Source organism: Egretta garzetta, unplaced genomic scaffold (assembly GCF_000687185.1).
Source record: "Egretta garzetta isolate BGI_Z169 unplaced genomic scaffold, ASM68718v1 scaffold326, whole genome shotgun sequence".
Taxonomy (NCBI): domain Eukaryota; kingdom Metazoa; phylum Chordata; class Aves; order Pelecaniformes; family Ardeidae; genus Egretta; species Egretta garzetta.
Window position 1 is genome coordinate 136,800 of NW_009260026.1, and position 20,337 is coordinate 157,136.

Here is a 20,337-nt window from a genome sequence, read left to right on the forward strand (position 1 = left end):
CGTATTCTATATCATAATTCACTAGGCACACTGTGCTGCAATTGTCCAGAATATAAGAGCCATCTGCTACAGAAAAAATGCTTTTGAACATTTCAGTCATTGAGACTGCATACCAGGCATTGGCAGATTCCTTCTGCTTTCCAGTTCATAGCAGCATGACACAGAATAGCTGCAAAAGCTACCCACAACTGCTAAGCTCGTTTACCTGCCTCTCTTACCGCTCAACTGGGCAAGAAAGATCAAGGAAACAGCATGGCTGGAGAACTGTGCTAGTGCACATCTTCATTTTTTGAAACCCAAGCTAGCTGTTGCAGTTTCCTCATGCCACTCATACTACACAACTGTACCTGTACAACCAACTTTTGGGGTTGACCTCCCCAAAATGAAGCTTGAGCTAATGGCCTTCAAGAACACGAACTGTTCTCACAATGTGAGGGCTGTGGTGCAGTGTTCCAGTACATATGTACATTCAAACTGAGCATGCCTCCAGTATGTCTACATACTGCCTGCAGAAAAACTGCAGATGGATGTGAGCTGGTAGTCACAACCAAAATCCGTTCAGAATCTGTAGAACTGTACTAGAACATCTTAAACCTGAGCAAACATGCCCCATTCTATAATTGGGCAGTGCTAAACCATTGCCTGTCATAGCAAAAAAGCTTCTTATCTCGAAAACAGGTTTGCAACCCGCTAGCTCAGAGCAGATGCTGAGAGCGCCTGCATCTGTCTCCATTCTACAATATACACACAGCACATCTGTATCTCCCTTCATATGCATTTATCTTACAGCCTTTGTGGTTTAAAAGAGGAGTTAAAACGTGACAGGAACGTACGGCAGTGACTTAGAACACACTGAACATCCTCATCTTTTCCCCAACTTCTGAAATTCCACAGATCTCATTCTGTAATTTGTGTTTGTACTTCAGGAAAAAAAACTCAAACCAACATGGGAATTCACACAGGGTTTAACTGTCTGCAAGCCCATATTATGATTTTGAAAGCCTGACACTTCAGCCTGCATTTAAATGCTAGGTATTGTCAATATTTTTTTAACTAACAGTCATCATCTTGACCGAGGACCAAAGTTATGTTTGACATAAACAGACATGGAAAATTCATATTACGGAAGCGTTAAAAGAATACAAACTCAAGTAAAAAAAAAAAAAAAAAGTATATTTAATTTGAGTATATCGTAATAGCATAATTATTGTATATCATCATAGTTTCTGATATTTCACTCCAGAGTGGAGAGGTATTGTGACAGACATGGTTTACATTCAACATACAACACAAATAATTGTAGTGTTATTGACTATGAAAAAAATGCTATTTTTAACAGATGGGGAATGACAGAGTACAAACAGAAATGCATCAGTTTAAGAAGAATGAAACTAGTTTGGCATATTCCAAAAGAATTGCATTCTAATATTTACCAGTTAAAACACTGTTATACTCTACCCTTTGAAAGTTGGGGTTTTTTTGTGCGAAATAAATTAAGAACTTGTACCGGTTCTTCATAAAGCTTTTCATTAAAGTTGGAAAAAAAGAAGAAACAAAGAAGAGGACAGTCAGTCTTGCCAATTTTTTGTGCATAAGTTTTATTTCTATAGCTTTATTTAAACTTAGTATTACTTGAATGTTTGAGGCTTCAAAAAATGTTTCATAGCATATGCTTTACTGCAAGGACATTAAAGTTTTGAAGGATAAATATTCTTTAAACAAAGACTTTAAAACAGTCTCTAACGGTGCAATATTCTAATTTTAAAAATAAATTTAAAAAAAGCCAGGTCTAGTAAGTGGCTGATCAGGAAGGCTTAAAATCTAGTGCTCCCGTAGTTATACTATAGCGGGTAAGGCTTTCAAAGCTACCGTTCTTTTACCTCTGTTGTTTGTAAGACTGAACATATCACTGTCTCATAAAACATGCCATACAGACACCTGTCTTTCAGAGCCCCTGTACCACCAACATTTAGTAGGTAAAACCAGTTAAAATGTAAGGTGTTAAGACGTTACTGACAAGAGCAGAGCAAAGCAAAACAAAAACCAGATGAAGGCTGCTGGAGCAGTGCTGTACTTGACGGAACATCAACCACAGAAGTCATCAGCAACAGTTCCTCCACAAGTACTATTTGGTTTTCGGCAAGCTCTTCCAGTTACTGACTCTGATGCAATGTTTTCATCAGATTCTGCAAGCTAAAGATGGTATGGTGCTGATTGCAGCCACATGCATAATAAAAAGCAGCATTTCATTAATGGCATAGCTTTTCCACTTACACTTTGCTGGGTTTAAATGGCAATAGCATAAGTAGGTTGAAATACAGGAATGGTGGTTCTTGCTCTTACTTACAGATATGAACAGAACATCAGTCATAAATTCAAGAGCCTTTCCCCGCTAAAACAACTGTGAAGATGTGAATCAAGCAGTGACTGTGCAAAAACACCCCCAAACAAACAAACAAGCAAAAAACCCACCTTAGTCAGTGAGGCAAGCTGGCTCATATAAAGGGCAGGAAGTGATAAACAGTCATTTGTAGCGTATTTTAGAGTAACTTCCTAAATTGTGTCTTGAAACTGTGAAAACAGCCCATTCAACACTATAGCTAACAAGTCAAATGGAGATACTCTGTTTTTCTCCAAGAGAAGTATGCAAAAAGAAGTAAAAGCATATTTTTGGTTAGCTAGGCCCCTCCTCACAGATAGGGCTATACAATTTTTTAATATAAAACCAGCCACATTGTCTTAGTAATAAATGTGCAAGCAAGACATTCAGAGACACTGGAACGAACGTTCAGCATGACAAATTGCTGGTACAGAAGATAGCTTGCAAATCTTTTCTGGATGGCAAAAACTTTGTGATCAACCACATTTATCAATGTTTTCTTCTTTATTACACACACAATACCTACCTCTTCCAGGAGTTTGGTTTTTTGCAAAATCTGCTTATTCAGAGATGCCACCTTCCTTCTATGTTGTTGGGCAGCTCCAAGCCTTTCTGGTCGCTCCTCAGCGGAAAGTTCAGACTGCTAAAATAAACAATAACAACAGCCTGTTGGACCTCACACCCTTACTTTTTGCTTCTTCAGTAGCTCAGGAAATGCTAAAGTAGGGCACACCTGAGAGATTCCTTACCAAGGACAGTGCCCCACTATCCAACAGAAAGAATGACTTGCTGATTTATCTCACATCCAAGATAAGGAAGCAGCTGAACAACTGAATTGTGTCCCAAAGGTAACAGGTAAAGTAAGCTAAAACCAAATTCAGGTGATGTGGGATGAGCAGAAAATACTACGGTATAGTAAAGAACTAATTTTTTACATCAGCATTACAGTTAAACCTGGTAGAGTTCTTAAACAGAAAAAAATACAAACGTGCTAAAAACCGTCTTAAGCAGTGGTATTTACTGAACTTCTTGAATCAGAGATGCCCCATACCCCGATAAATAGATCCAGAACTTTTGAAAAAGCCTTGAAAAATTGTGTATTTAGATTCTGAAATACTGGCTTGGACGCATCTTTATGCTGAATGACAATGACATACTTAGTGTGGTAGACACATTTACCACTCTAAATGTTTTTTTTGTGTGTGCGTGTGTACTATGGACACCAGTCTTTGAAAACCACTCAATCCAGCATGCATTGCCAAGAAAGTGTCTCATAAATACGTAATGAAGACAGCAATCTGGATCCAGTCTCCTGTTCTCTCTGAATTGTGAAAGGAAAACTGCCAGAAACATTCTTTACCAGCAACAACACTTATAATATTAGTTGTATATTTGCAGTAGACAAAAGAATGATTAAAAATCAGTGATAGCTGGATGTCTAAGTGATTATTTGCCTAAACATTATTTGTACCTTTTGAAAGTCCTCACTTTAATACTTATATCCACCTATTTTGATAATTTGCTTCATGCACTCAAGACTCTTTTTCCAGCTAATCCATTTTCCAGTATTTCATTAGAAAAAGTTAATTTTCAAGTATCAGTGCTAATTTGCAGAGTCTGTCAAAGGCTTCAATACTAAGTGCTTTTTGAATAATTACCAGATGCTGACAACCACTACAATGTATAATCAGTCAAAGTGTACAAGAAATACGAAATACTCCTCACTCATATTTGCTCCTGGTATCCACTCTAGGCAGATGGGTAAGCAGGTCTTCATTAACAGCTTAATTTTAAATGAAAATAAGAGGCAAAACCTGTCTTCCTCTTCTCTATTTTTCCATGCTACTTGTATTAAAGAGCAGCTTAATGATTTGTTATGCTTTTACATCCACAGCAAAAAAAGACCAATTCTGACATCCTAACCCAACAATTCACGTGCTTTCTTTCCATTTATTAGGAAAGGAAAAATACCTCTAAGCAACACCTGTAACACTGAACTATTCAACACCTAGACACTCAGATTAACTTATCCCTCTCATTATTTAGCCAAATCACATTCCTTCATCATGTCATGCATTCTAAGACCCTATCCTTCTCACCAGATGATTAGCCTATCTAATATGCATAACATGCAAATCAAGAAAACTGGAAATGCAAGAGAAAGAAACATGAGCTAAACCAGTCTGAGACTGATCTTGCAAAAATAGTAAAAATCCATACAGTACAGCTCTGGCATAAAGAAAAGCTCATGTCTCAAGAAATGGACTGTTAAAGCTTGCTTTTTGAAAATGGGAAATAACCATCACTGGAACACAGAGGTTTCTGCAGAAAAATCTGTCTGGTCTGCAAATGAAAAAGCTAGGGTTAAGCCTCGTGCTGTCAAAGTGGGCTAAGGATCTGCTCTGCAGCAACACTACATCTTTAAAGCTACTGAGGAATTGGGTTCCAATTTGTGGAGAAAAATGCATCTCTCAGCATAGAAGGAAGAAAGCACAAATTATAGAAGCTACTTTGCTTTTGACACTATTGTTGTTACCTGGTCTCTTACTAAACTGAAACAGCGGTTGCCTTTTGAACATAATTTAAGAAAGCTGTACCTGAACACTAGTGCCTCTGTTTAAGATTATCAATTCGGTACTCCATCTTAAGAGAAGAACTTCAATTACACATGACAAAAAGGGATCTATGGATACATCCTTCAATGCTTCTGTTAACACACGTTATCCCCACCACTGACAGGTGTAGACTCACTTCTGCATTCTTCCCCATTATCTGCAACTGCCCAACAAAGATGTAGCCAATTCAAATAAACAATTAAGAAGTGTTAGTAGCCTCATTTTCTATGACAGAATTTGTTAAGTTACAATGCCACATTAATTATGCAGGAGGATCACTAATCTATGGCAGCTCAAAAACTGCTAGACAAAATAAAAGGCTAATTCTAGACTTTAAGAGCCTGCCTCCCACTGCTCACATGCAAAAGTTGCAAATGAGAAGGAGGAAGGAAATATATGCAATTAATGTTATTCTTTGTAATGAGATTCTCTCATACACATCAGTGCTATAAACTTTCCAATAATTAAAGAAAGAGAATTCAATCATTAGAGAACTTCACATTCTTTAAAAAAAAAAAAGAAAAAAAAAAAAAGAGTCTGCATACAAAAATACAAACTTTGTAGCAGTAAGTGCTTTTGTTTATCTCTTTATGTTCAACCACCTTCTACTGGAAAATAATTTCCAGAGCTTTAGATCTGTGACTAACTCCATCATAGCTGCCTCAATTTGAAGTCCACTGTTTGAAGCCCACTGCAGGGGGTGGTGGGTGGTGGTGGTGGTATGTGTTCCATATAGATCTTTAGCATGTCAGTCATTTCCATGTAATTTGCTGTCATTTTCAATTGATGCTTTCCCAAGGTTCAGGAACCCAAAGATGCAAATCACTGCATCTCACTTTATCTTCGAGGGTTTCCTCAAACCAAAAAAAAAAAAAAAAAAAAAAAAAAAAAAAAAATACCCAATTCAGTATCTCCTTTGAACAACAACCCTTAACCATACTAAATGGTTGAAATGCTTATTGTATGCTACTTCAACTGACTGTGTATGGTGCATAGTAATCTCTGATATAGGATTCTAGAAGTCCAAAAATAGTCCGAATCAGCCTCTCAAGACATAAGTAACTTGCAAACAGCATTTTAAACTGTTGAAGAGGATTCTCATTCAGGCATTTTTGAAGGGGATAGTTTTGAGGAAGCACTCCTCTAGTTTTAGTCATTCTCTCATTTTACCAGGGAACAAGCTTTTTCTCCTATTCTACTCCTAGCAAAACCACTTCTTGTATATAACTATACTTGTAAATTCTCAGAGGAAGAATCCTTCTAACACAGTAAAATCAAAGCTACTTTCAGTAATTAGCTTTAGAAAGCTGGTGATGAACAGACAGATAAAAGCCATGTTAATAATCTTCTGCCAGGATTTTACAAAGTGAGGAACGACACTAGAATCTTCGTTTACCCAGCAAGTTAACACAGCAGCAGAAAGGAGGGGCAAATGCAGAACAATGTATGAATTGATCTTACGCAAAAATGCCATCCTGTAAGCAAGATCCTGGCACATGGCAACATCTTATCTAGAGTTTCGTTTGCCAGCTATCTTCACTGGTCCTGTGTGGAATCTATTAAGACTCTGGTAGACAAATAAGCACTGCTGTGTTCTTCAGACTATGTACAGTTACAAGGGGTTAAAGTTATTAGAACTATATCCAAATATTTCTGATGCTTCAATAAACTGTTTGATAACATCCTTAATTCTCTTTTCCTGGTGCATGCATGCACACACGGAAGTTTTTTTCTTTTTTTTTGTCACATTCAATAGATTTGAAAAGCGATATATTGTTGGTATGACTTGAATCAGTTCTTACTTTCCAGAGTATTAATCATTGCTCTACTATAATAGTCAAGGTCCTGCTGCCTTCTCTCAGAACAGAAGAAATGTAACGTTGAAATATGACCCTTGTGCTTCTGTTCTTCCAATCCTTTATAATAAAGAAAGGCCAAGAATTTGCTATAGACTCTGTTGAGTTATAGGGTTTATCTCCCAAATGGGAAAGCTCCATACCTCATATGTGTCAACAAAAAGGAAGAAATATGAGAAGACTATTGGACAAATAAGAGCGACCTATAACTCATATCTGGCAGTGATGTATTGTATGTATTAATTGCTTGAAGAGCCAGATTTTCTTTTCACATTACCGTAAAAACAATCACAGCTGAACACAATAAATGGAGCTAATATACACAGTTAATTGCCTTGACTTCTAAAAGCAGCAAAGGCTTGGTTTTGATGATACTAGATTCAGAACGAGAGATCCAGGACATGACTGATAATTCGAGCCCAATATAAGTAAGATCCCAGTGTCTGAAAATCCGAGTGGAGGCGGCCTAGATTTTTCTCTGGGCAGGCCCCCAGAACTGTATTTCTGTGCTTAACACTGAACATTTTAAAATGCGTTAAGAGTTTAGACCTCTGGTTTGAATAGGTATCAACCCAGGACCTTCTTTATTCATGAAAACATTTAAGCAGGTGCTTAAATCCAAACTACTCATGAATGCAATCCATAAATATGTGCTGTCACACCAAAAGCTTGTGTGTATTTAAATCTCATTAAAATACTTTCCTGAATCCTGACTGTGCTGTTATCCACAGCATATATGAAACAGTCTTGTTTCTAGAGAACCATCAAGAGCAATTAAGTTGGAAGCTTAAGGCGTAAATTAACAAGCTATCAACACGACTTGGTAAAACATGATCAGGTAACACACTTACCTTTTCAGCGTATTCTGACACTATTTGCTTGATCTCATCTGACTGGAGTCCAACAATCTGGCCAACGGTGCTTGCTGTCAACTTTCCCTGCAATTATGTCAAGAAAATGTTTGGAGTTTTGCAACTGCCTGTGCTTTTTACATGGCAATTACCCCAAGCTTTAATATTAACAGAAATGTACAAAACCTTTACGCTGGCTAAAAATCTCTAATCATAAAAAAAGACCAAGAAACATTCCACCCCAAAAAAACCCTTCACTCATGGAAATTTCTCACTTACAGCCTTTTAGCAAACAACAGTGGAAATCTCTCACTTACAGCCTTTTAGCAAACAACAGTGGTAATCTGAATTCAGATATTCAAAAGCTTACTTCAAATTGTATTCCGTGTACTGAATTTTGCATGCACAGTAATAAAATTCACTTTTAGACCACATTTTGAGCCAAACTATAACAATGCAGACATGTGAAAGAATGCACCTTTCAGATTGGATGCATGTACAAAAACAATCTTCAAATAGAACTGAATTCTACAGTGGATTTCAGTAGAAAGCATGTCAATCAACTTTGAGACTAGACTAATTACTACCTTTTCTTCTGTGACTTCAGCATAAACAGAAACAATGTTTTAACAACTGAATTTCTTCCCAGTCCTCTCACCCAGAAATCAAAATGTAAGAATTTTCAAAATTACAACAGCCTAAAAGTTCCATTGTATCAATGACTACAACCAATTAAGAATTTGAAAACAAGATACATACCCAGTATTTTCAGTGTCTTACGCTAATGGCGGTGTTGCTAAATATTTATCAGTGCTTTGAAAAACACCTCGAAACGCACACGATTTTCCTCCACTCCCCCCCCAAAAATGCTTACTTCTCTGGATACCTTCACAAGATGAATAAAGTAAGATCATACTGCATCTTGGGTTGCTGCAGCATGATGCCTTTCCCCTGAAATTCTCCTTGTAGAAACCATTTGAAAGAGGCCCTTATCCGTATTGCTTTTAACAATTTAAGACAAATGATTAAGTCATCAGCTTCATAAAAATTACTGTCTTCCTAATTCAACCATCTTTTTTTGCACTCCCTTAATGAAAATTTAAATGCAATCATTCCAAGACTTCTGACTCACCATTACCCCAATTTTAGTAATAATTGCCATAACCAACCATAATTTTAAAAAGCTGTATTAGTTTTAAATGCTTCTTACCTCTTCTGTTGCCATTGCAGCCATTCCAGTCATCAGAGTTTTAATGCGAAGCTATGGCAAAATATGAGAAATTACACGTTAACAGTTTATCTTTAATATTTCACTTATTTCTGCCTCGTGACAGGCACACATGTATACAATTAGTATCATATAACATGTCTTTTAATGAATGTAATGGGACAGTAAGTCTATAAAAGTAAAAGAAGAGGTGGCTAAAGTTATCATACAAAGGAAAATTCCTCATAACAGTACAGGTTCACTCAGAGTATTCAGCTCCCGCTATCAGCTGAAAACTGACCTCTTAAAAATGCTTGGATTCCACAAGAAAAGTTGAATTTTTTGGCATTAAACATTTAATTTTGTCCATCAATTTCAGGTTCCATATTCTCCTGCGTGAAGCAACTCCCACTTCAGCTAAGCATGAAAATTCTCCTTCTTGCAGGGAATGACAGGGCAGTGATAACTGTTCCCTCCCCCCAAGTTAGTAACATCCATGCCTACTGTGTATATGGCACACCTCTTCAGCAGCCTGAAGGTCATCTTCATCACAAGGCTCAGCTTTTCCTGATGCTGCAAGCCCTGGAGGTAGCGCAACTTTTTTATCTTCAGCCTTTTAAATAAAAATTAAGAAAATATTGTATCTAGTTCCAGTAATCTAAAGTATTAAGGAAGACAACAAGGAGAAAACTGGAATACAGCTGTTCTGGTTTTATGAACATGTTAGCTACTGAACATCCTCACATTCCAATTCACGCCAACTGAGGTGAAACCCTCACTGACTTCATTAAGCATTCCAGCTGTTCAGTGTCTCTGGCTTGCTATGGACACATTTGGCCCAAAGATCCTTTATTCCACAACCTTCTAAGAACTACCAACCTCACAAGGCCAACTGGCTACCCCAGTTGCCTGCTATATAGAAGAAAGATGATTTTTTGTGTGTAAATAATTTTTTATAACTTAAGATAATTTAATATCAGTATAACAAACATACAACATAAAAAAGCATAAAATTTCATAGTTCATTCAGAAGAATTCATACCACTAAAATAATGAGAACTGGCAACAGACAGATTAGATTTCCAGGTCACTCTATTGCACCGCTAACCTGACTATTTCATCTTCCACTTTTGCTTTACTGGTAACTCAATTCACACAAAAAACATGATGACCTTCTAATAGATGATATTCCAAAGTCGGTAAAATTTTTGAAGAAACAAAATGAACTCTGTAAACATGACTGGAGCTTGGCAGTTACTTTGAGGGGAAAAGGTATGCCTTGACTTGGAAACATCTCCATTTATAAAATTTAAATGCTAAATTGGTAGGCAAAATATTGAGATAAAGAAGGGCAACCTTAATGTACTCAGTGTATTGCTGGGTCCCTGACACACTTAATGCATTTCTTCATTACCTCCGTTTGTAATAAAAGCTTGTAGCCAAAGTAGTATCTGCACTGACATAATAAAACTGCAAATACTTTGACAAGGACATTTTATGATTCCATAATCATCGGAAAGCATAGCAAGGATGCTACTTTTCGAGAGGCACTATGATTTATTTATGGCATGGTATCATATTTCTCTATCACATCAAATAACCTGTTGTGTAATAAATGCTTACAAAATTTCTTACCAAGCTGAATGGTTCTTTAAAAAGAAATAGAAAAAACTATTTTAAAATGGATCACATCATGGAACACTTTGTTAAAAGGTGCTCATTAAACAGACAGGATATGTTCATTACCTCACATTAAAAAAGAAACCAAACTGAACCCCCAAACACCCTTTCTTCTAAGTGAAAAATGTTTGCAAAATGTGATCTTTGAGTACAGATGAAGGAAATGTTTTAAAAAAGGAGATAGTAATCAACTGTATCTTTCATGGCATACAGATCTTTAGTTTCAGTTAGCCATTTTTAAAAGCTGGTAGTAACAGAAGTTATAGCTGTTCATTCTGTTGTATTCCTTTAAGATGTTACAGTAACCAACACTCCAACAAAAACAATGCAATTCTTCCTATGATATGAATGCTTAAAATTAATATATTTTTACCTGTTCTGTTTTCCCTGCTTGTCTGCTAAATCCGTATCTCCTAAAAGAACAATAGTAACATGAAAGAAATACATTATTGTTTACAACTTCCACAAATAAATTAAGTTGTTATCAGTTTTCAACATAAGAAATGCACTAAAAAGTGAATCGTTTCACAAAACCAACAGACGGGTTCAGGTTAGCTTTGGAATGCTTCAAATAAATGAAACAAGCAGGTACTGCAGCATATTTACAAATAATTTCAGCTCCATCTACTCCTTCCATTATGATTTGCAAATCTAGGCTGTTCATAAAATAGTGTCATGTAAAGCCCATGTGAGGAAAAAGCAATGCTCTCTTTTGATTTGGAAGTTAATCCTCAGCTACTAGCTCTATACTTCCGAATTCTGGAAAGGCCTCAGGAAGTTGTCAGTGCAATCTCTGCTCCTCATAAAATATTCATGCTTGTGTGCTTTGATGAATCTTCAATTTCTTTCTGAAGCATGGCATTCAGAGCTTTTAATATACACTCAAATAAACTTTTTTACTTCTGTTTTTTTTTGAGGGAGAGGAAAAATTGACGTTTGAGTTATGTTGTTAGTTTGGAAATAGTATCTTAAAGAAATAACAGGTAGAAATAAATTATGGAAATGAGTAAGCAATCATCTTCAGTATTACGAAGCACTAAACCCAGCGCGTACACAGATATAAAAAGTCATGTTCCTGATTGACTAGCTTGCGGCTACAACTGTTTAATTCCTTAACTACTGCAGAAGCAGGACTATTTACAAGCCTTTAATGGCTAAAAGTTAAGTGATCCTCAGCAGCAGTATCAATTGTCACCAGTTCTACATGTATTCAACACTCTTACTTTAGAGGTAAATTCAGTTGTACTTCATTGCAGCATAACACCAAGTTTTCAAGAATTCCCCAACATTAAGTTTTCTCTGCATTTTAACACTTAGCAGTACAAAGAACGTGGCAGAGCACTACCTTCCCACAGAGTATGCATAAAGTTGTATTAGTATAAAAGCATTTATAATCAGTATTGCAATTATTGTATATCTGTTCTCGCTTTGGTAGGAGCACAATTTTATTTTCACACAGATGGTTGCATCCAAGTAATGAACTGCATCAGAACAGCAATAACAAAAACTTAAACATCAGTTACACCAACAGAGAACCCAGATGCCTCCCAGGCTTAACATTGCACTTCTGTTATAGGAACTGACTTTGTATTTTGCCAAAAACTGATTGATAATATGCAAAGATGTGGCAACGAAAGCCCTTAGTTGAAACAGGCTATGCAACTGCATGGACAGATGCTCACTGGCTCTCAAGCCAGACTCCTGCCTACCACATTGAAGCTCATTTGGGATAAACTTTAAGCTGGAGGCCACAGGATCAAAAACCAATTTAGAATATGGCATAATCACTGGCTGTATCTGAATAACGCTGCATTTGGCATCAGGACATTGCAAGACCCTAGACTATTTGCTGGACTAAGAAAATTAACTTTTATGATTAGTGTTCTCTGAAAGGAGCCGTTTCTATGATAGCCAAGGGGTATTTCAAAAGAAAAAAAATCCTCTACTCACCATTTTCTATGAATGCCATCTACACGCAGTAAAAGAATGAAAGGTTCACTTTAACTGTTTGAATTCTAAAAACATTCAACGCTACCCCTAAACCTACCAAAAATTTACTATTTGCCTTTTTCAGCAGTGTTCTGGTGCCCCTAACACTGTCGAAGACTGAACAGTAATCCCTACTGCCTCCAGAGATTTCTGTATGCATCCGAGTCCTTGTACTCGTCGTTTTATTACTAGGCTCACAGCAGACACACTGTCATCCTCCTTAAGAGTTTCTTTGTCTACTAAAACATATGAACCAGACATTTTGTGTGGCTCACTACTGTAATTTTCTCAGATGTTCTTTATTTTTGCATTATATCAGAAAAGTATGTCTGACCAAGAGTATAAAGAAGTCATTATGAAAGCATTACCAAAACACATTAAAATCTTGCAACTATCCTAATTTTCTCCCACTTCCATTCATGTTAAGCTTTTCACACCAAATAAGTAACTGTATTTGTCTTCTAGTAAGTACTGTCCTTCATTCATATTGCCAATTTAAATAATTGGTCCAGTACGTCTTCTGTCAGACTCCATGCCCTCCTCCCCACCAAATACCTCCTCTGCATTTGTTCTTCTGCTATGACTCTGCAATGTCATCAAGATCATTCCAACAAATACTGTCTTGAAGATGTATTTTCCTTCCACAAATTCATAACTTCTTTGTGATCTTTCTTACTGGTCCCAAACCAATCCTCTATAGAAAACATCTATTTATTTCAATTTTCAAGCTATATACTCATTTCCAGTTTTGCCTTTTAAAAAAAAAAACAAAAAACAACAAACAAACAAACTAAAATTACTCTAGAAAAATCATACACAAAAATTCCCTTCAACTGTATAAACTATTTTATACTCTTTTTATTTATTAGGTGTCTATTGACACCAATATGTAGTGATGATACTGAAGCAGTACAAGAAACTATAAACAGACAGGATAGGAGTACCCCACTTCGTTTTTCCATACCAGCTCTTTGGATTCCCATTGTGAGCACTGATGAGATATCAACAATCTGATCTAAATCTAAAGATTTCAGCATGCATGCCTTTCCCTGAAGAGTCAGGGAAGAAATCCACGTGCCAAGTAGAATAATCCCTGACACTGTCACCAACTTGCAAATTCAATTTTCATTGGGGAGGGAGGGATTGGACTCTGAAATGAATAAGGTAAATCAAGCCTAACTCTTAATAGTTTTAGAAAAATACTAAGACTCATTCAAGACTACAGCCCACAGAATTTGTGAATGCTGTGTTAATAAAATCAGCTGTTTAACATATATAGACATATATATATTAACATATATAGACACTGTATGTCCTTGTAGCACTCTCCATTTTGAACGCATTAAGCTCAATACAGTAGCCAGTCATCTTAGGCTTTTAAATCACCTTACTATACTTCAGATAACTGCACTGAACTCCACTGGTAGCGGAAGGAGGGGAGAAGTGCTACAGTTAACCATTTGTATATAAAGTTTATGCAACGTCAGAAGAGCTCTGCTGAGTAACAGGACACCCAGATGTCTCCCAATAGTTTCATTCCACTAGGAACACACAGAGGATTTCATCCCACTTTAATGGAAAAAAGATGTTAATTTGTCCATGCTGCCCTCACAAAATACCACCATGAATGAACGGGAAGATTATAAGCAATCTGCAACCAAGACACTTGCCGATTTCAACTGTGTGTCAAGACAAATGTGCAAAAAGGGTGAAAGGAAGGTACTCAAAATAACGAGACAAAAAACAAAACCAAAAAACTAAAACCCACCAAACAACATCCAAACCCCAAAACCCCAAAACAACCCAAAAACCCCTATGGCTTTGAGGGAGAAGGAGCCACAGAAGATACAAAACCAAAATCAAATGTCATTCGCACTCATTAAGTACTAAGATCTCAGACAGCAGACAAGCTGTCCATATTACTAACTATGAAAAGAAAATTGGAAAGAGAAACTAGAAACAGAAACTCTGCAACGTTATTTTTATGTGTTTGGAGAGCTCTCAGTACACCAGAGGGACTTTCAAAGATAATAGGTAAGTGCAAACCTTGGTAACTTCGTCTCTACGTGGAAGTTTGCAGAAAGTAAGAAGACAAAGCACTAAACCATGGTTCAGCCTCCTGATGTAGCAACCACATCAGAACTACAAAAAGAAGCAGTAACAACTTCAGCTCCTTTTTTTCCAACTTTCCAGGGATTGCTTGCAAAGAGGCAATATTGATTGGCAGACACTACCTAGAAGCATCATGAATTTATGCCATTTTTATGAAGCCAAGAACAAGTATGTTAAAGAAAAATGTCCTACTAGCAGCATAAAGTCAGAACTTGGGTTCCCATTGTACAAAATATTGTTCACATGTGAGGACTGTCCAGTCCACAGAGAATTCACAGGGTAAGCAAAAAAATTCTGAAATCAAACAAGAGTAAATCTAAACAGTTGGATTCTCAAGTAGTAGAAAAAAACTTCACAATCCAAATTTTATATGGAATGCTTCTAAATACACACAATACAAAACCCACAGACAATTAAACAAAGCCTTTCACCTGCCATATTCCAGAAGTGTAGCATGAACCTTCGATTCCTCATCTAGCAGTTCGTCAGCTCCCTTCTGACGTTTATATTTTCTCTGTGGTTTGTAAACCTCCTGTAAGACAGTGAATGAATTCAGAGCTTGTAAAAGGCCTTTCTAAAATAAACAAAGAATTGTTATCTAGAGTGATATATACCACTGTTTGCTTTCCAACTCAATATACTTACCCAAATAAACATCCTTCACTTTCTCTTTTTGGAATTACATGATAAAATCTTACTGAATTTGCTTCTAAACAATTTGCTATGGGACCTGTCTTTCCAGTTTTTAAAAAAAAAAAAAAAAATTATAAATGGGCATTTAACAAACAAGATTTCTTCTACCATCTCCTCCACCATGTTTGAAAGAAGAGTCAAAACCAACACAATCAACATCTATTAAAAAAAGTTCTATGATTTAGCTGATAATGCCAGTCTAGAAATGTTAACTCCTTTACACATTAATTCGTTTTTAATCTTTTATTAGATAACTATAGGTAATTGTTATCTACTCAATGATCACAGGTTACAATGGAATTAAAGCAGATTTTATTGCAATTTCAGAAACAAAAATATCTTAAGAAGTTTGATACTAAAATTATTTGATCTCATTCTATCCCAATGTGATCATATAGCTGGACAACAGCCCATCAAATAAAACAAGGATTCATAAGTACTATTTTGTGCTGATAGAGCTACTTCCAATTTGAAAACAAAATGGGAACAAAAGCATAGAGCTGCTACCCTGACTGTTAACATAGACACAACTGTTATAGCACTGTAAATCTGGCCTACTTTGAAGTACATTTTTTCTTCCTCCTTCCATATATAGATCAAGTATTCCACTATAAAAGTCTATATAACAACATTAGAAAAATTATTCTGCCTCAAGCACAAACAAAACAAAACCAAAACCCAAACCAAACAAAAAATAATTATGAGATCCTCAGCTTTCCCCAAATTAGAAATTGGAACCAAGATAACATTTACTTTGACTGAAATTATTTTTACTGGTTTTTTTGGTGAAAGATTAGGATGCAGTGAGTCTGTAATGCAACATTTCTGTTACTAGAACCTAGATTTTTAAGTTAATTGAAGTTTAGCATTTAGTGCTATCCTGCTAGCAAGGATACTGAAGAAAACTAACCAAGAACTTGTGATCTCAAAGATATTTTTTCTTTACTCCAACTGTTATTTTTTAAAAAGTGTCCCCCCCAATCAATGAGATAGCATTTTCTCTTCTCCTTTTTCTGAAATGAAATTCCAGCCCTGATAACAGCAGATACAGCATCAAAAAGGAACACTCCCCTCTTCTGGTCTGTTTTATATTCATATCTCTTAAATCCTTTGAAGGCCAGACTCAGAATGCTTAGAACAAATACATTACAAAAGCAGAAGTTGAAATCAAAGCTACATTTCTACATTTAACTTCAGAAAATCCTGTTCACATGGGACAAAAGATTCAATGCAAGAGGTTGCAAAGATTATGAAAGAAAATAAAAAAGGAAGATTTTTGCTTGATCTGACTTTTTGTACAATACAAACTATTACTTGCAACAAGCAATTCCTGCACCATAACATTGCTGAAATAGCTTTCAACCTTTTTCGAAGGCATGTAATCCCAAAGGACAGATTTCAAACAATTGAAAATAGACAGTATTCCTTGGCGAGTTTCTCCTGAATTTCTAAGTTACCCTTTGTGATTTTTACTTCATTTCTAATCTGAATTTCTCTCATCTTGGTTTCCAGCTATTAAATCTTGCTACATTTTTGCCTGTCACATGGAAAAGCTTTTTATGATCAAGAATCTCCCACAAAATGTACTTTCACACCTACGGAAAAGCAATGTAAGTCATAAAAGTAATTATAGCTTTTATGGTGCCATTCTGTATTATACCTGTGCTATATAAAGTGTAGGCATCATACCATAAACATTAGTCTTGGCATCAGATAATTGATTAGCTGAACAAAACCACTTCAAGATAATCTCAATTCACTAGATAGTCACCTTTCAGTGGCAGTAGTTCTTATTCCAATAACCATTACTGATATTTAATATTCCCTTTTCTAACCTTTAGGCCTGCTTGTGACCATAAATCTCATTGTATTGTCCCCTTGAGAAGAGCAGGGTAAGTCCTTAGACCAGAGTTGTTATAATGAATTCAGACAACAGACTAATCTTTCACACTTGCTGGTCCTCTTTTAGGAAAAGCGGATTTCTGTTCCAATTCCAATGCATAATGATTTGAAGGTGACCTGTGAAAGAACCTTCACCTAGTAGCTGCCTTCTCCCTCTTCCAGTTCCTATGGGTAGCTAGGAAAGCTTCTGCACTTTCTCCCCTGAAAATTCACTCTGCGTGATCTTCTAGACTGCACTCTTGCCTTGATGCCATAAGAGATCTCATGAACTAGTCTTTCATTAAGATCAGGTGCCAGCTGTAGAGGATATAATCCTGACAGAGCTCATGTATTTAAGGAAGAGGTGTTTGTCTAACGATACCCTGAGCAGCGATGAACAAATGTCAAAACTTTATCTACTGTGAAGATGCACCTAAAAACTGGAGATCTGTGATCCAGAGGAAAAGACAGAATACACCTTTATCAACCCTGCAGATAGAAATACTCAGATATTCAGACAGGCTAGCTGAATGGTGCAAAATACTATCAAACTTTTAAGACTGTACCTTGTTTTCCTTGCTTTCCATTACCTGTTTCATTCTTGGACCCTGAATATGAAACTATTCCCTTAGCTGCAGAAGTATCTGATTCCAGGACCACGACTTAGGAATTTTAAAGTAAGAGCTCCGATATAGTGGGCAAGCAAAAACCAATTCACTGTCTTCAACCAGCAAAGAAACACCTGCTCTGGCATACATGTACCTGCTTCACCTTTGCCATGTCATTCTATTCCAGGTCTAAAAAGCAATTTCAGAAAACACGCAGGTAGATATGTAAAAGAAACTCTACCAAGCACCATGGGACTTTGGACAAGGCACTCAAACAGACCTGGCATTTACTAGGTAACTGCACACTGAAAGTAGATTGTATTCCTTCTTTTCAGACACGTTCTCTCAAATAAATGCATTAATGAAACAGGATAAACTTGAAAAAACAAATTATTAGAACATAAAAACTAAGCCTTGAAATCACTTCTGTTCCTTAGCAACCAAAGGAATCCTTTCATCACTGTTAATCAAGTATCTTCTGGGTTTTTGTAAATGACATTAAAAATCCTAGGTGTCTTGTAATAGCATTTTAATTACTTTGTTTCTGTCTCTTCAGCGAGAAGGTATCAGCCACTTGGATACAGAATCTTCAGTGCCATTTGAAGACAGCAGGTAGAAAACGGACACACTTGAAACACTTGAAAAATTAGGAAAATTTTTCTGAAAATTGAAAATGAGCAGAATCTCAATGAATTACAAGTGCTACTTGATACAACACACATTTTCATTTTTTTTCCCTACATTGGTTTGCATTCTCTGTCGATTTAAAGGGTTATACAGGTGCACAAACATGGCAGCGTCATGTTCCCCACCCCCCTTGTTGGTAAGCAATAACCACCACTGGGGGTGGTGATGGCTGCATCCAGCTTATGCTGGACTTTGGGGAAGGATGGCAACACAAAAGCCAAGGGCTGTCTGGAGCGAGGACCCAGACCTCCTGCCAGTATGCCACTATGACTATCGGTTAACCATCTTACTCCTTAAACAGCGGACAGCCCAGGGCCCGCTGAGCTTTTCTGCATGGCAGCGGGCTGCATGCCAGGATCTCCCCTTCAGTAGGGATGACTCTGAAGGTTACTCCTCCAGGTTGAGAGAATCCTTATCGCCTCAGATCCTCACTAAGTGACTAACAGCACGCTGAACTCTGAAATCTTAGCAAAGTGATATAAAGGATTGATTGTGCATGTGTAACCCTTTAGACATAAACAGTTGGTCAAGTCTGGGAGTAGGACTAGATCCAGCCACACCTAGATTCCCCTCAGAGAAGGAGTTTAGAAAGCAAGGGTGTCCTTTCTGAACCTTATCACTGAACGGGAGGGTCTCCCTGACAGCTTTGTCTGACCCTGTCCTCTGTGCAGTAAATAATCAAGGGTACCTTGCCACCAAATCTTCTTAAACCACTGTTGCATTTGCCACTGAACTTTGTTAACTCACTGGTTTATATCAATAAAGTATATTGTTGCTCCTCTCTTAGGAGTTAAGTGCACTCCATCCGCAACAAAACAAAACAATACCACCCATTTACTTGTAAAACAAAACAGATATCACTGGAAAGACAAGTATTGCTGGTTGGAGTAAAAGACTCATTGTAAGTCTGCTAATAATTAAAAAACCCCAACCAAACCATGGGGAACAACAGTTAAGAGACTATAATTGAAATTTTCAAAGCAAGAGTAATTATTCAAATAGATTAACAAGGGATTTGCATTGGTCACCACCTGCAGACTTTCATAGCACTGTTTTTTCTATAAACATACACTGTAATTCAACCACATATATTAAGCTCAGCAGCACTCAGGTCATTAACATGGAAAACCAACTACCTCCAAAACATGGCAAATGACTAAGATGACTGGTCTGGTCCGTTATGCAAGCTATCATATAGCTCCTTATACTGGCACTTAACACCTCTATCCATGGATGAAGAGTTTAGGGTGTCTGGCCAGAGCTACCTGAAATAGCATTGATTTTCTCACAAGAGTGGGGTTTCACCATCTATTGAAGAGCCTTGGAAGAGTCCCATTCAAAGCATACCCAGATTTCTCATCCCTTGTCAAATGCTGGCCTGTGAATTTATCAAGATTGTTGAAAAAAAAAAAAACCAAACAAACAAATGTAGAGAACTGTTGAAGTCAGCAATGGTAAATTGACAGCCATAAGCAAACAGGGAAACTGGAGAGAAAGCAAGGACAGAAAGTCAAGTTGCTAGCTTGGCATCTGAATTCAGGTATGAGACAGCCTATGTATTTTACATGTCACTCCAGGTAGCGTTCGTGAACAAGCTTTCAAAAAATATAAAGTTTATCCAAGAGTTAGAAGATCTGCACCTGAAGAGGGAAAACACAAGTGATACCACCTTTCCCAACCAACCTTTGCTACATTTCCCAAGTAGGGTGTGTATCTTCATTGCTAATGACAAGAACTAAAAAAGATAAGTTCTGAAATGCAGAGGAAGATCATTGCCA

General features: G+C 36.9%; 1 protein-coding gene across 1 annotated transcript in view; it reads right to left on the reverse strand.

The window, feature by feature from the left end:
• Positions 1 to 20,337, reverse strand: part of CCDC93 (coiled-coil domain containing 93) — a 53,688-nt gene that overhangs the window by 19,337 nt on the left and 14,014 nt on the right. The window contains exons 7-12 of the mRNA XM_009640816.2: positions 15,122 to 15,222; positions 10,963 to 11,002; positions 9,430 to 9,522; positions 8,913 to 8,963; positions 7,703 to 7,789; positions 2,907 to 3,023 (exon numbers count right to left, since the gene is read on the reverse strand). Of these exons, the coding sequence (XP_009639111.2) occupies positions 2,907 to 3,023; positions 7,703 to 7,789; positions 8,913 to 8,963; positions 9,430 to 9,522; positions 10,963 to 11,002; positions 15,122 to 15,222 (489 nt within the window). The remainder of the gene's footprint in view (positions 1 to 2,906; positions 3,024 to 7,702; positions 7,790 to 8,912; positions 8,964 to 9,429; positions 9,523 to 10,962; positions 11,003 to 15,121; positions 15,223 to 20,337) is intronic.